Source organism: Elgaria multicarinata, chromosome 8 (assembly GCF_023053635.1).
Source record: "Elgaria multicarinata webbii isolate HBS135686 ecotype San Diego chromosome 8, rElgMul1.1.pri, whole genome shotgun sequence".
Classification (NCBI taxonomy): domain Eukaryota; kingdom Metazoa; phylum Chordata; class Lepidosauria; order Squamata; family Anguidae; genus Elgaria; species Elgaria multicarinata.
Window position 1 is genome coordinate 36,887,804 of NC_086178.1, and position 15,907 is coordinate 36,903,710.

Genomic DNA, 15,907 nt, shown 5'->3' on the forward strand with positions numbered 1-15,907 from the left:
AACATTGTGAGATCTTCACCCCTCCATGGCGCAATAATAGGTAGGTCTAACTAAGGCCAGCGAGAGAGAGAGATACACCAGTAGCTGAGCACTCTTCACTTCATCTTGTAGCCCTGGTGGATTGTCACTCGGGGCAGCTGTATACAGAGCTGTGGCTTCATACTTCGAGCTCCAGAAACCCCTGCCACAAGGACAAAAAGGCACAAAGAGAGGCATTAGATTAGCAATTCATACACTGCATCCCAAGGATGACTGAATAACCAAGGAGTTACCAAATATGCAGATGTTTATCAAATTTGTAGCTGACACAGAATGGGATACAATAGCCAATACTTTAGAAAACAGAAACAATATTCAAAATGATCTGTCTAGATTAGAAAACTGGGCAGAAATAACAGCATGAAATTTAACAAGGACAAATGTTAAATTCATAATTCAGGAAAAAGAAATCAAATGCACAGTTATAAGATGGGGAATGTCTGGTTTGGTAGTTACATCATTATTCACTTAATTTTTTCTCTCACCATCAAGTTGGCCAGAATTGGATGTCTTTACCTCCCTTACTAAACTTAAGTTGATACTTTAACTGCTGTAATACAAACCACAGAACAACCACAGAACAACCAGACCAAAACCCACAAGTTAATAACAGGGCATATTTATCTCTCTAAAATATTTCAGCTTACTATCTCCCCTCTCACTCTTTTTCTCCTCTGTCTAATCCATGCATTTTTTTAATACTGGGCAAATATTTTTGCTCTTGACGTGATTTCTTTTCTCCTTTTTACTATCTTATAGCATGGAAACAATAACATAAAAAGAAAAGCAAACGGCATTGAAAACAAAAACAAACAAAAAGGGCAGACCTGAACTAGTACAGGCACTACAGGGATTCTACAGAATAATTTGTCTGAGGCTTGCAGACTCTACAGTCTTAACATTATATAGCTCAGTAGAGTGGGGATATGGGAACCATAAAGATAATAAACAGGTTGTTTTAGCAGACTCCATGCTGAGAATAGTTCTGAGGAACAGAAAATATACAATAGGTTCCTAGCTGATCGATATTCCCCTCTGACTGGATGATCTGAAATGGAAGGTCAATTTGTTTGTTTACCTTTTCTATATGCCATGCAAGGTTTTGATCATCTGAATTCAATCCCGTGTATGTGTGTGTGTGTGTGTGTGTGTGTGTGTGTGTGTGTGTAGCGGGGGCAGGGGTGCTGTCACCTAACATAGTTTATTTATTTTATTTTATTTTATTTATTACATTTTTATACCGCCCAATAGCCGAAGCTCTCTGGGCGGTTCACAAAAATTAAAACCATCATAAAACAACCAACAAATTAAAAATACAAATACAAAATACAATATAAAAAGCACAACCAGGATAAAACCACGCAGCAAAATTGATATAAGGTTAAAATACAGAGTTAAAACAGTATAATTTAAATTTAAGTTAAAATTAAATGTTAAAATACTGAGTGAATAAAAAGGTCTTCAGCTGGCGACGAAAGGAGTACAGTGTAGGCGCCAGGCGGACCTCTCTGGGGAGCTCATTCCACAACCGGGTTGCCACAGCGGAGAAAGCCCTCCTCCTAGTAGCCACCTGCCTCACTTCCTTTGGATGTGAGTTTAGATGGTTCTGTATTTTCTAAAGGTCTTCTCATGCAACTGAGCTTCTCTGGTTTCTCACACATGGTTTCTTATATGTTGTCTTCCCACAGTACTAGAATGGTTTGCCAGAATGAGCAGTTTCCTATGAGAGCAAATGATTCTTGCTTGCTTTCTAAAGTGCTTTAGTGCTTGCTTGCACTAAATTACGGTAACACCCTATTACTGGGGTCTCCAATGGGCAACTTTCTTGTCTCGCACCAGGCTCTATTGCTCTCCTTTTTATTTTTATTGAGATTTTTTTTAAAAAAAAAACTAATCTGTTTTTAACTGGATGACTAGCATTCCAGCACCATCTTCCCCCCCCCCCCAAGAATGCCTCTGGTCCCCATGTGAGCCTCAGAGGTAGACCTATAGTGCAGCATCCAGCACTACTGTCCCCCCAAAAGAAAAAGGAAATATAAGCTGGGGTGGTTGGAAGCATCCAGGGGGATCTAGAAGGGTGGGGAGAGAAAGGGAGTTTTATTTGTGCTGTGTATGCATTTTGCCTGTGTGCTTTGTGGGTGCAAATAGATGACTTGGCATTTGGGGCTCAGACACCACCTCTAACTTGTACTCAGTTCCTTGACCAAACTACTTGTCTTAAAACCTCATGGGTTTTCCTTCTGTGAACTGGGTGCTGAAGCAGAAAACGTCAAAAGTGTGATTTTGTGTTTTTGAGTTCAAACCTTGCCACAGTCTTGTACTTAGGTTCTTGGGCAAGTTACTTCTCTCTTAGAGCTTCATCCTACATACCTACTTCCCTTGGATTATCCCTGTAGCGCTACGTTTTCGCGGTTGTTGTTGTTTTTGCTACCAGGCGACAGCGATCTTTTGCATACCAGGAAGTGAGATTAAGGGGGGAAATGTAAAAAAATCATAAAAAATCAACGGATGACCCAATTCAATTCAAATTTGGTATGCTTAAAGCTCTCCCTAATATCTATTACTTTGCCAATTTTGGTGTCTTTATCTTTAAAGCTTATGCAGATGTAAACATTTTTTTAAAATCCTGCTCCTGTGCCCCAGCGGTGGCTCAGAAGATATGCTCAAAAAGTAGGGGGTAAATACGGCAAATCTTAAGGCAGGATGCATGGGAGTACTTCACAATCAAAGCAGATTATCAGGTGGAAAACTTCAGAGTCCTTTGCATGCAATTCGCAGTGACTGCACAGTATAATGCTGGTGTGATAAAGCTCTTAGTAACTTACCTTCTGGAAAATGGATGTGTTGTGACTGGCCATGCCTACCGTGGTAGCCATTTTGTGATTAGGCAAGTTCCCCATGGCATCCATTCTGTGAGAGATGTTTGGGACAGAGCGAGAGATAGGTGAACAAGTAGGTTATAGCCTAATTGACACCAAGCAGGATATTGCACTATGAAAGTGGTATGAAAGCAGTATATAATAATAATAATAATAATAATAATAATAATAATAATAATAATTTTATTTATTTCCCACCTCTCCCTTTGGATCGAGGCGGGGAACAACATTAGTACAGGAATCAACATATTTAAAAAATCCTTGATTTTACATTAATCTGGGTAGGCCTGCTGGAGAAGGCTAGTCTTCAAAGGCAGGAGCCACACCAAGCAATATTGAAGTCTACTGACAACTGTTGGGGCCCATGACACATACCGTATACTGCTTTCATCCTGCTCGTTGTAGATTAAGCCAAAGTTTCTGTTGCCTCTAAGAACAATGAAACAAGAGCTAAAAAAAATCATGACAAAAGTGAGGCTTAATTTAAGAGAGTATAAATTAAAATACGACTACTTTCTTTTGGTCTGTTATTTCTTTTTCAATAACTAGAAGAGGAGCAACTGCTTCTAATGGAAAACTGCTGGCATCATTGCTTTACCTCCATATCGGCTTGCAAACAGCCACACACATACGATTCTTGAGAAGCAAAAAATGTAAATGACGGTCTTATCACAATGCATTAATTGCTATCTAGAGATTTATTTAGTCACACAGATACAATCGGGTCACACTTGTTCACGCTAAGAAAGATTTTGATGGTTTTAAAATAGAGAGCATCTTGCCATCATCTCAGTGGAATGCTTTGGGATGAAGGCCTACTTCACATCTTGTATGGCAGTTGTGTTAACTTGGCTACACGCATGATGCACTGGGGTTTCTTTCAGCAAATGTGTAAAGCATGAAGTGGGCATTCTAAACACTCTGGGACACATGTGAAGGAGGACTGATTGGCCAAACCCATAGTATTTGTCTTCTATATATTTATTGAGCAAAACAAAGCATACATAATTGTCATATGTGGTATGAAGCCCTCAGTTGTTGGAAATTACTATTTCCAAAATTCAAAATGAAGAGAGCTTAGGAGTGTATTTGTTTTGGTTTGTTGTTGTTGTTGTTGTTGTTATCTTATAATTGCAAGAATTTGGCTGGCTGGGACATGCTAGGGTGACCAACTGTCAGGATTTCCCCGGATTTGTCCTGGTTTTTGTTCTTTCCATGGTGTCAGGGGGGATTTTCTATAATTTTCAATAATGTCCTGGAATGACACACCTTCCCCTTTAAGGCTGCCATTAGCATGGCAGGAGGGAATGACATGCTTTCTTGAGGCACATCATTCCCCCACCCCGAGCTCCAATTGAGGTCTTAAAGGGGAAAGTGGGTCATTCGTGGACATTATAGAAAAGGCCCCAATTGGAGTGGATGGTGGTGGTGCAGAATGAAATCCTTTCCCCTCCTCCACTCCAATCGGGTTCTTTAAGGTGGCAGGGGAATAACGTACTTTCTGCAGGACTCAGAAAGCTGCTTCCCCACACACACACTAGGTGTCCTCTTTTTTGGTTTCCCAAATATGGTCACCCTAGGACATGCTGAGAACTGTAGGCCTTCTTTTCTGTCTAAACATACATAGGATTGGGCCTTTAGAGACTCCACTTACTTACACCATCTCCTCTAACAACACAACCGAGCATAGTCAGACTCAGAGAGAAAATGCAGATTCACTCGCATAGATAACAGAAGGTTTTATTTCTCTGATATGGGACAAAGTGTTAGACGGGTGATGTGCCTTTCAAAACTGTTTCTGGACTTAATCAAGCAAAGAAGAAACAACAGGGAGATAGGCAGGCATTAGGAAGTGTAATCACCCAGGAATAACATGTGACACCTGGCCAAACAAAGAAAAAAGCAGATGCAGTGAGAAATGGCATTTGAAGCCTTACCGAGGTCAAGATTGAAATATTCTTAAATACAAATCTGAGGCAAACTGCATAAGAAAAAAAGAACCATATTTAATATACATGCATAGGGTTGCTAGGTTCAGCTGGTTTTCCAGACATTTAACATTTACTGTGAGATCAGTAAATAGGTATTGTCACTGGTTCAGAGGTTGTCAAAGAATTATGGAGTGCCAGATTAGACTGTCTTCCCCCCCATGGCTCGCTCCCCCTTTCAAGAGAGGAGAGAGACAAATCACTTTGAAGCCTGTTCTTTCCACCAGTTCTCGCCTGCCCTCTTGGCTCTGGATTGTTCTGAGACTGATCCTCTCTAGCCAATACTTGGCTGGTTTATCAACAACTGCCCATCAGCTTGACAGGAAACTGGCCTCCAGACCCCACCCAGGGGTCCTGTCAGGAGGGAAGTGTCTCCAGCATCATGGCAGTGGAGCCAGGCCTCTATGTAATCTTGCTCTACATCTCTGCTTCTCTGTGGCTCTGCTCCTGAGGCAATCAGGATGCTGTCATCATTCCATTCCATTCGCTACATTTCTATACCACCGGATAGCCAAAGCTCTCTTGCATTTTACAAAGATTAAAAACTTTTTAAAAATACAGTATTATGCATAATATAAAAACAGTTTAGCTATAAACATATAAGAGCAGAAACACATATACACATGTCCAATCAATATCCCATGACCTGATTAAAAAAATATGTAGAGGAAAGTCTTAACCTGGCACCAAAAGGATAACAACGTTGAAGCCAGGCAGGCCTCGCTGAGGAATTCATTCCACAACTGTCATGCCATATGACTGTGGGTGCCATCTCTCATCACATGTCAAAGGACTCCATCTTACCTGGCATGGAGGGGGCACAGTTGGGAATCCCACAAGAGTACAGGAGAAATTGGAGAAGATACCAGGGTGAATATCCTAAGGCGTTCACTCTCAATCTCAGTGTCAGATACTTACCATACTTAAGAACATAAGAACATCAAAATATAAGAAGAGCCATGCTGGATCAGACCAAGGGTCCATCTAGTCCAGCACTCTGTTCACACAGTGCCCAACCAGCTGTTGACGACCAGGGACCAACAAAGCAGGCACGGTGCAACACCACCCTTCCACCCATGTTTCCCAGCAACTGGTGCACACAGACTTACTGCCTCGAATACTGGAGGTAATGATTAAATTAAAGGAAAGTATTGGTGGGATAGAAGAGGAGACAATCTCCACAGCATCTATGAGCACTACACATTGGAGTTTCACTGTATCAACAATTAGAAGGTACCATTACATCTTCCCTTCTATCTCCACTATAAACTCCAAAACCAGAAAGCATGTAGAAAGATACATGTCACCTGGTCACACTCTTCCCCACTGTGGTGAGATTGGTTGCCTCCATCCCCTTTCCCCTCCCCCCTGGCAGTGACAGCTTAACTGCACGGCTGCACCCAAGGCCTGCCTTCATGCCACATCGATTGGCCGAGCAAGGCTGTCCATCACCTTGCTGGTGGAGAGGCTGCCTGCCTGTTTGGCACAGAGGAAATTTATTGCCATTAAAGCTCAAGCTTTGAACTTTTTCAAACTTTCAAAATGTTCTGCTTGTCTACATTTCTCAAGCTTCGGTTTAAAACAAACATGAGCAAAATCAGAATGGTAGATCTCAAGTAATAAAACTTATACTACACTATTCTTACGTAAGATTTCCAAATTTGTATCTATACACATATATTGATTTCTGAGGGAGGAATTAGAAAGGCATCAGAAATTGCATAAAGCTCTTTGAAACTGAAGTAGAAATATGCTTTCATTTATGATTATCAAGGTTTTACACATTTTAATGCCAGTGCCAAGAATATTAGAGAATGGCCACAGACAGGGGACTACAGGTGAATCTATTCTTTCAGATTCACACGAGGCAAACTATGTATGAAAGGACTGCAAATCCCTTGGGGCCCAGGGCAACCATTGCTGGATTTCTAAATACCTAGTGTGGCTGGCTGGGGCATGCTGGGAGTTGTAGGATTTTTTTCCCTGTCTAAACATGCACAAGGGTGTGGTCCTAGTTATTGTGCAAGCATATATCCAAAAAGAAAGGGGGCATCAATACAAATAACATATTAGGTACCAGAAAATCCTTCAGGAGTCCTGATGACAATTTTAAGGATGACTTGCAATTGCTTCACTCATTTGCCAGATTATATATTGATTATATCATTCTCATAATCTCAGTCATCACAATCATTGCTCTGGTATTTAATGAAAAGCCTCATCTTTTGGTCAGAGCAGCTAGGGGAAAGCTGGAAGGCCATGAAAGAGAGAACACAACATCTTAAAAATGTTAAAGGGAAATCGATTTCAAATATTCCCAAATCATTATTATTATTATTATTTATTTATATAGCACCATCAATGTACATGGTGCTGTACAGATTACACAGTAAAAAGCAAGACCTTGCCGCATAGGCTTACAATCAGCTCTCAACAAATTCCTCCACGCCCACCTTTAGGCCTGGTTCCTGCATCCTTCCTTGCTCATTTAATGGGATTCAAGTTCCTGGTAAATTGTCTGTGATCCAAAAGATGCTATGCTTGCCTGTGGTTCATGCTTTTGCCACAGTTCTCACAAGAGAAGATGTAAGCTGCTGTTGTTGAGTTTAAACAAAAACGAACCACTTCTGCAGAACTGTGACTCGGTTGTGGTGGAAGGATGTAAGCAGCCCCTCTAGTGCTGCTAATAGCTGTGTCCGCTTCTTTATCACGCCATTACAATAGCAACAGCTTGCTACTTGGAGCTTCATCACACCTACCCATTTCCCTCAATTTATCCCATAGTGTATGAAAGCTGCCGTTGTTGTTGTTAGCTCCATCACACCAACATTATACATCCAACTCTGCCTTGCAGGAGGGCTGGACCTGCTTTGTGCTCCACGGCACTTGCTTGGAGGTTGCCAAGGGAGGCGGGCAGGCGATTCTGCTCCTCGTCATCTTTCTGGGGCCCCAGTGGCCGCTTGGTGAACAACAAAAGAATCGCACTTTCCGCTGTCCAAAATACTTCACTACTTTGGGGGGGGGGGGGGAGTGCAATCAAACCAGGACACATTGGAGTACTTCGCCGTAACAGCAGATTATAACTGGAGTCCTTTGCATGCAATTCACAGTGATTGCACAGTGTAACGCTGGTCTGATAGGGCTCGTGGATGGTTGCCTTGGTGCAATTTCTGCTTACCTTGTGTGAGCAAAATGGTGGGTGCACTTTACAGCTTTGGAATTTTACAGCTGTGCAACAGCAGTTGAAATTTACCGCTATGGAAATCTTGGCAAATACCTCATTAGAACATCACTTGAGAGAGAAGAGTGATGTTGCAGGAAACTCTACTGTCTGATGCTTTTAAAGTAATATAGACAATATTTCACACAGATTAGAACTATGCTATTATGCTATTTGTGTATGAAGCAATGAAGCAATTGTCCCAGTAATCAAGAGGCAACATTATGGTTATATTTATTAAAACACTAAAAATAGACCACTGGGAGTTAAGCTTCAAAGCAGGCAAAATAATAACTAGTTAACAGTAGAACATAGAGGTTAATAGTTTATTACAGAATGAGAAAGTATCCAGCCAGGTACAGAAAATTGCCTCTACTTGAAGCCATCACTCATTAGGAGGAAGAACAGATTTATAGAGGACAATTTCAATGGACAAAAGCAAAAGAGAAAATGCAGAAAGGATGTGTGTCCTTTGGGTATAACAAGACAAACAATATCTACACCAAAACGATTTTGAAAGAACGGCATCAATGCTTCAGACAGAATTACAACGTAAGTACATATAACGTACATACAGTATATCATATATATGGGTGTCAGAGAAATCCACAAGGAATTCAAATGAGATCGGAATTCTATGAATCCAACCCGTGGATTCTGTGGTGGATCGGCTTTTTGAGTCACGCAGATTCCACGGACATATGTACCATCTTGTCACTGGGGTGGTGGAGGGGGGATTTGTGCTAATTTGCATTAACTAATGCAGATTAGCACAAGTAGAATTAAATTCTGGTAAAAAAAGAAAATGTCCGGTTCTGTCAATGAGTGGATGACAGAACAAAAGATACCTGACAATCTGTGAAACACAGATGGAAAGGATTTAACAAAACCTGTACATTCCTAATTATATCAGGAGATAGACCATACATAGAATCATAGAAGAGTTGGAAGGGTCCTATAAGGTCATCGAGTCCAACCCCCTGCTCAATGCATGAATCCACCTTAAAGCATCCCTGACAGATGGCTGTCCAGCTGGCTCTTGAATGCCTCTAGTGTGGAAGAGCCCACAACCTCCCTAGGTAACTGGTTCCATTGTCATACTGCTCTAACAGTAAGGAGGTTTTTCCTGATGTCCAGCCGGAATCTGGCTTCTTGTAACTTTAGCCCGTTATTCCATGTCCTGCACTCTGGGATGATTGAGAAGAGATCCTAGCCCTCCTCTGTGTGACAACCTTTTAAGTATTTGAAGACGGCTATCATGTCTCCCCTCAATCTTCTCTTTTCCAGGCTAAACAAGCCCAGTTGTTTCAGTCTCTCTTCACAGGGCTTTGTTTCAGTGGTAGAGCACAGTCTTTGCATGCAGAAGGGCCTAGGTTCAGTCTCTGGCCTCTTCTGTTCAAAGGATCAGGTAGCAGGGGATCAAAAAGAACTCTGGTGGAGACCCAAGAACAGGGCTGCCCAGATGATGGAGAACAACTCGGGCCATTTGCCCATGGCCACTGCAAAAGAAGAGTCCCTCTACCTGAACTCTACTATTGACCTTTGCCTTGATTGTGCCACATTGCTCACCAATGCTCGAGGGCTGTGTCGGGTGGGAAACGTAGAAAAGCCCCAGTATGCACATGGCCCTTTGGTTCATGGCCAAGCGATACTCAGCCAAAACATCCCTCATCAGTGGTCAATATGAAGGTTTTGTTGCTTTTAGTACAAGACCTCTGCCCATAATTTGGCTCTAACACCTTTTTTACTTTACTTTACTTTTCCTGCTAAAGAATGATCAAAGCAAATGTAAAAATGAGGTGTTGTTCAACACAATTAAAAAATACTGGACAACCAGCTTCTTCTAGTACAGCTGAAATGATATCACAGAAAAATGGCAAAGGATACATCCGTTACAAGTGATCTTGGCAAGAATCAATCTTGGCAGATATGAGGACAATATAATTGCTCAAGACGAGCAGATTTTCTTTTATCCCGATAAATCACTTTGGGATGAAAAGATCGGAAAGACAGGTGCAAAACAATAGCATAAGCCTGTTTCTGGCATATTTACATAATTTCATATAAAGGAGCGCTGGAGTGTGAAGTGTAAAACGAATGTGTTGAATTCAGAGAAAGAGCACATTACATGGGACGACTTAACACTCACTCCCCAGCTATAAAGTTACTTAACATTTCATGAAATACGTTTGCCTTGTGACAAGGAAAGGGGGCATTGATTTGATTTGTAAAATGCTGAGTGGGCACTCCAAGGGAAGCAGAAGATTCGTGACAATTACTGGCTATTTGCTTCTTTTATGCAAAGTGCTTCATGCAGCTGCATCTTGAATAGGGTTTTGTTTTGGGGTTTCTTGCATGCAATTGTCTATGGGGCACCTTTTTCAGGGCATCGCAGATGTTAGATGAAAACGAAACACCCAGATAGCTTGCTGTACGCATCCCCTGATTAGATTCCCTCCTGTTTTCTAATAACATTTCTGCATGGAGTTCTGGACATGACAAGTTCCCAGCATCGCTTGGTATTCCAAGCACCTCTCAGGAACTGAAGCATCAAGCGGTGACGTGCACACTGCAGGTGCCCCTGCCATCCCATATTCTGTGGGTAGCCAGAGCAAGGGATGGATAAATTTGTCCACTTTGGTTCCACTTGGTTTCTCATTTTTCCCAACCTTAAGTGCATTCCGTCCCATTGCCGCATTAGCCTGTGCTCTTTCAAAGAAAAGTCTGCACAAAAATGCACACACGCATTTCTCATACTATGCTCATTTTTATATACACGTTTCCTAATATACGCACTTTTGCAAACAATTCCCCCTAAAATAATGCATTTTCGTACGTTATTTTCACCAATGTACTCATTTTGTAGGCATGTCTTATTGGAGAGCTGCATCTCAAAATTTGGAAAAGTGTGAACATTGAAGTAGGACTTCCTTTTGGTTTGTGCATTGGTTTGGGGAGTGCAAATGTGGTGTGAATTTCTCCCCCATCCCTGGCCCTAGCTCAGTAATAGCACATAAACTTTGCATAGGGAAGGTTGGCAGTTCAATCTACAGCAGTGCTGGTTCAAGATCTCATATGCCAGAGCTAGAAAAGGTATCTGCCTGAGGCCCTGGAACTACTGCTAGTCAGTTAGTAATGGATTTGGCAGCCACCAGGTCCAGAGCTTTCTCCCTATGAAACACCTTTTTCATTGCTGGTTCTGTAAAGGATAGTGAATATCTTTCCCACACAAAATAAATAAAATATTATTTACAATATTTATATACCGCTCCCCATCCAAAATTTTGGAGTGGTGTACAAGATAAAATAAAATAAAAACAGAATAAAAACACATTAAAATAGATTTTTAAAAGAAACAAAATGCAAAGTGAACCGTGGCTGGTCATCAAGGGAAGGCTTCCTGGAATGTTTTCAAGAGGCGCCGAAAGGAACACAAAGTTTTTAGTCTAAGTCGGAATGTGTATGTGTTGCAAAGTTGATTTTAACAATGTAGATCTGTGGTCCCCAACATGGTGCTCACTTGTGTCGCTGCACCCACCAAGCCAGACTGTGGCACCCACCAGTTCCCCCACCCCCACCCCATAAGTGAATATCCCCATTCACTTGAATAGGGCTAAATAAGCCCACCCTGCTGAAAAAGAGCTGGAGTGGGGACAATCACACACACACACACACACACACACACCCACACACACACCAGGACCCTTGGGCAACAGGGCCCTTAGGTATGGGCTTGTCTATCTCTCTAGCCTGTTTCTTGGCAGGACATGCTTTTTTTCCTCCCTAATTAAATGAACGAGGGAGTTGTTCCATTCACTTGAATAGGGAGGTGAAAAGCTTTTCCTGCCCAGAAATAGTTTGGAGGGATGAAGCCCAACCCCTGCCAAGGATGTTTAGGGCAACTCCTGCCCCTGCTCCAGCCATTTTCAGCAGGGGGGGCTTTTTCCTCCTATTGAAGTCAATGGGGCTATCCCTCCATTTACTTGAATAGGACAGGAAAAAACATCTAGACTATAATGTCACAGTGGGCTGCATCATGTACTTTAATGCCTTTAAATGAAACGCATAGGCAATCACATAGTTTTCTTGCATGGGAATAGACTCACACCCCACAAGATTTTGGATGCTATATTTCTCTGCAATAATGAGAATGAACAATCAGCAATTGGTAACTTTAAGACAACATCTGTTCACAGAAAGTGTTTCGTGGATTTACACCATTCAAATTTATAAACCCAATTTCTTGCATAACTTGCTGTATTCACCATGTTTACAGGTGAAACACAGAAAAGGTGTTCCTGGCATGACTTGTGAAGTGAACTAAACATACCGTTGCTCTTGTTTTCGTTTTGTTGATGATGACAACTGCCCGTTTCTGGTGTATTATTACAGCCTTCCCCAACCTGGTGCCTCCAGTTGTTCTGGACTTCAACTCCCATCTGCCCCAGCCAGTATGGTCAGTGGTCAGGAATGCTGGGAGTTGTAGTCTAAATATCTGCAGGGTGCCAGATTGGGGAAGGCTCTAGCTGCTGTGCTTGAAGCACCTAATAGCACCATGTATGCTCAGGGTGAGAAGTAGACCTTAACAGATTTCACAGATATTTGAAGCCCATTCTCACCCACGCCGGACCACCACTTACTACAACTTTACCAGAATGGTGTAATCCTGTGGCCAGATTACTAACCAGCCCTAGAGCATATGGGGTAGGTATACAAATTGCATGTGCATGTTTCATCATTTTGGGTGGGTAGGGGTAGGTCTTACAGTGAGATCCCCAAAAAATTGATAGAAAGCATTACACAGCTTTGAGTACAACTAGATTGAAGCCCACAGCTTTCTTTTCAAGTCAATGTGGCATAAAAGACCCGAGGTTCAACCTAAGAGTCTCAGCTCTGTTTCTGGGCTAATTCACATTCAGATTGATATCCTGAGAATGGGCATGTCTACACCATAAGGTGTAGAGGGAGGGAGAGGGGAGGATCACAGACTTACCAGCTTCTGTGATCCTCCCCCAACATCTTAAAGGCCGCGCGACATCCCGGAAGGACGTCGAAGCTACCATTTTTTTTCGATCAGGGAGAAGGAGCACAACTACACTCCTCCACAAGAGGTAACAAAACAAAACAAAAACCTGAACCCACTGCCTACCCACCCCACCCCCGATGGGCACAGACTGCCCCCGTGCAGCTCCATGCCCATTTTAAGCACCCTGCAAGAAGAGGTGACCCGGAAGCAGTGGCCATGCAGCCCGCAGCCCATGGGATGGTCCCAGGACTGCAGAAAAATGGGATTTTTCATAGCTCCCTGTATCCCAGGGAAAGTCCCTGGTGATCCCGGGTTGCCCCCAGGATCCCCTGTGCATCATTTGAATGCACAGGGATGATCCAGAGACTACCCCGAGATATAGCAGGTGTTCTGCTTTAGATATCTAAGAGTTCAAAAAGGTCCTAAAGCAGGAGATTACACATATTCATGGGTTTGCAGCATCAAATAAGCAAATAGTTTCATCTTGGATCCAGAGCACTGTGCACATGGAGGTCTTGCACTTGCAAGCTTCCCTATTTACTTAAATTGATAAGGCAGCTTAACAGAAACATGATTCAGACCATAATAACTTATCCAACCTAGTTAAATGATTGGGGAGATCACTTGCAAACATGGGACCTCTTTCTATGCATCTACACCAGGGGTGGGCAACTTATGGCCCTCCAGATGTGGTTGGACTGCAATTCCCATCAGTTGTAGCCAAATGTGAGGGATGATAAGAGTTTCATCTTCTGGGTTAGGGTGCCTGCATTTTTCTTAAGTTTAATGGGATTCTGTATGTTGGAATCTTCATTACTATTTTAACTATATTAAAATGTTAGATGCTGTCCTAAGCCTAAGAAATAAGATGGGGAATCCATTTAATTGAGACCATGTCTACACCAGCCCGATAGTCCGGGCTGGTCATGGCTGAGTTCCTGTGCATCCATACGATGCACAGGGACTCCCCGGGGCAGGGGGGATGGGCACGGATTTTCCCAGGTTTAAAGAGCCCCTGGGAAAACCCAATTCTTCCTGCGGTCTCGGGACCGTGAGCACCAGAAATGGCACGGAGCCATGTGGCACGGCCCAGTGCCCATCAGTGTCCATCAGGCAGCAATTTCGCCAACCCTGGGATGGCAGGGAGGGAGTTTGGGGGCTGTTTCAGGTTTGTTTGTTTGTTTGTTTAAAAAAATTACTCACATTTTTGACTGAGTGGGGCCTCGCTCTTGCGTGACCAGCCCCATTGCTTAAAAAAAAAATTGCACCCACGCCATCCCTGGACATGGCGCAGGTGTGTGGACCCAGGGGGAGGATCTCTGAACCAGGAAATCTTGAGATTCTCCCCTTCCCTCCCGGAAGGCCAGGAGGTGTAGAAAGAGCCATAAACAGCTTCACCATTTTTCTCCCAAGGTAATACAAACTGATATGAATAAATTTAAAGTTGGGGTGTCCAATGTTTCTCTTGGCAGCCAATGGGCTCCCTGCTCCTCCTGATTTTTACTTTATTTCTTAAGATTTTATAACGACTTTATTATAAAACCTTAAGAAGATTTTATAAAGATTTTATAATGATCTTATTTTTAACTGGGATGCTGGCATGCTGAAATGCAAAGTGCTGCCCTTCAGCACTGTCTTTAGTTGGGTTCAAAGGAGTGGTTTTGTGTTTTGAAGCTCAGTCCAACTTCTGTCTCCTACTTAGGTTTTTGAACAAGTTACTTGTCTTTTAGTCTTACCATTTGTCTTCCAGGAAATGAGTGTTTTGTGATCAGGTATGTCTCCTATGACAGTCATTTTTATCAATGGGCAAGGACCACCGTTCCCCATGGTGGTCCTTCTGTGAAGGCACCCAGAACACTCCCTCAAAAATCCAATGTGCCCACTAATCCAAAAGGTTTGGGGACTCCTGTGTAATGGAATTCAATAGAGCATCCAAATCAATTTGAATCCAGCTTGAATTGGCTGGAACTGCAAATCCATCTTGTAGAACTTTCTTCATAACATCTTTTTTTCTTTTATGAAAACCAAAATGCCTAGGAGCAACTGAAGGATGATGATATGGACTTCATTGTCAATAATGATGAACTGACTCTGAATTATGAGGCCACAGACCATTCTCCGATGCCAGCACAGAGCAGAATAGATTCACCCCATCCTGCAGGCGAAGAAAACATTTATGAAGGAGACCTCGGCTTAGGAGGCTATGAACTCCAACCTGAACCTGCTCCCGGCCAATCCCAGTTGGTTTCTTCAGCCTGAAATCCAGTGAAAACGCATATCACAAGGAGCGCAGAAGCCATGTTTATTATGCAGAGTTAGTGAGAAGCTTGGAAATGTATTAAGGGCATAAACTGAGAACAAAAACCTTGCTGAATCTATCCCTGGAGCCTGGAGGAATGAGAATTTATTACCATCCCTATACATTATACAACTACATTTAATTTTTCTGACAGTGGCAATTTTTAATAATGGAATCGAGGGCACTGTCTGACTGCTATTGGGACATTACATATGCACTCCTAGTCTCTGATCATGCTTCATCATACCCGTTCCTATCTCACATACGCACAAAGGCCTTTGAATGTTATTCTTCTAATTAATTCAAGAGAGGAAAGGATGAGAATTTAGTTAACTAGTACATGCTCCAAAGATCACAGGCTTTTTGGCAGTCTTGCTTTCTTGCCAATGCACTGTCTTATGGGGTGAGGTGGACAGATTTTCTGTACTACAAGCTGGGGGCAGTAGTCCGTTCCCC

At 42.5% G+C, this 15,907-nt stretch overlaps 1 protein-coding gene across 1 annotated transcript in view; it reads left to right on the forward strand.

Annotated features, from left to right (window-relative positions):
* The window catches only part of SLC9A9 (solute carrier family 9 member A9), a 326,487-nt gene extending 310,928 nt beyond the window's left edge, over window positions 1-15,559 (forward strand). The window contains exons 15-16 of the mRNA XM_063132175.1: window positions 12,725-12,830; window positions 15,190-15,559. Coding sequence (XP_062988245.1) covers window positions 12,725-12,830; window positions 15,190-15,411 — 328 coding nt within the window. The 3' untranslated portion in view covers window positions 15,412-15,559. The remainder of the gene's footprint in view (window positions 1-12,724; window positions 12,831-15,189) is intronic.
* Window positions 15,560-15,907: the final 348 nt, after the last annotated feature.